We start from the raw sequence: 234 nt of genomic DNA on the forward strand, positions 1-234 counted from the left end.
CAGAGTGTAGATGACTCATAGAAGAAATGAAAATCGTGATTCAGCAAGAGACAAAGTAGGCAACCGACAGGAGTTACAAGTGCATCTTACGGAGTTCCAATGACTTACTTGATCATTGATGAGCCATTTTAACGCTTGTAGCAATGAGATGATGTACAATCACTTTGTACTCTTTCGATGACATTCTGTCGTGCCACTCGTGCCCGTTACATACTGAGTTGTGCTTCCATTCAT

General features: G+C 41.5%; 1 protein-coding gene across 1 annotated transcript in view; it reads right to left on the bottom strand.

The window, feature by feature from the left end:
• MELLADRAFT_102254 (uncharacterized protein) overlaps positions 1-234 on the bottom strand; it is a gene marked incomplete at both ends in the record, with an annotated part of 3,327 nt that extends 3,093 nt beyond the window's left edge. The window contains one exon of the mRNA XM_007405320.1: positions 171-234. Within this exon, the coding sequence (XP_007405382.1) occupies positions 171-234 (64 nt within the window). The remainder of the gene's footprint in view (positions 1-170) is intronic.

The sequence above is a fragment of the Melampsora larici-populina genome (assembly GCF_000204055.1).
Source record: "Melampsora larici-populina 98AG31 unplaced genomic scaffold MELLAscaffold_3, whole genome shotgun sequence".
NCBI lineage: Eukaryota > Fungi > Basidiomycota > Pucciniomycetes > Pucciniales > Melampsoraceae > Melampsora > Melampsora laricis-populina.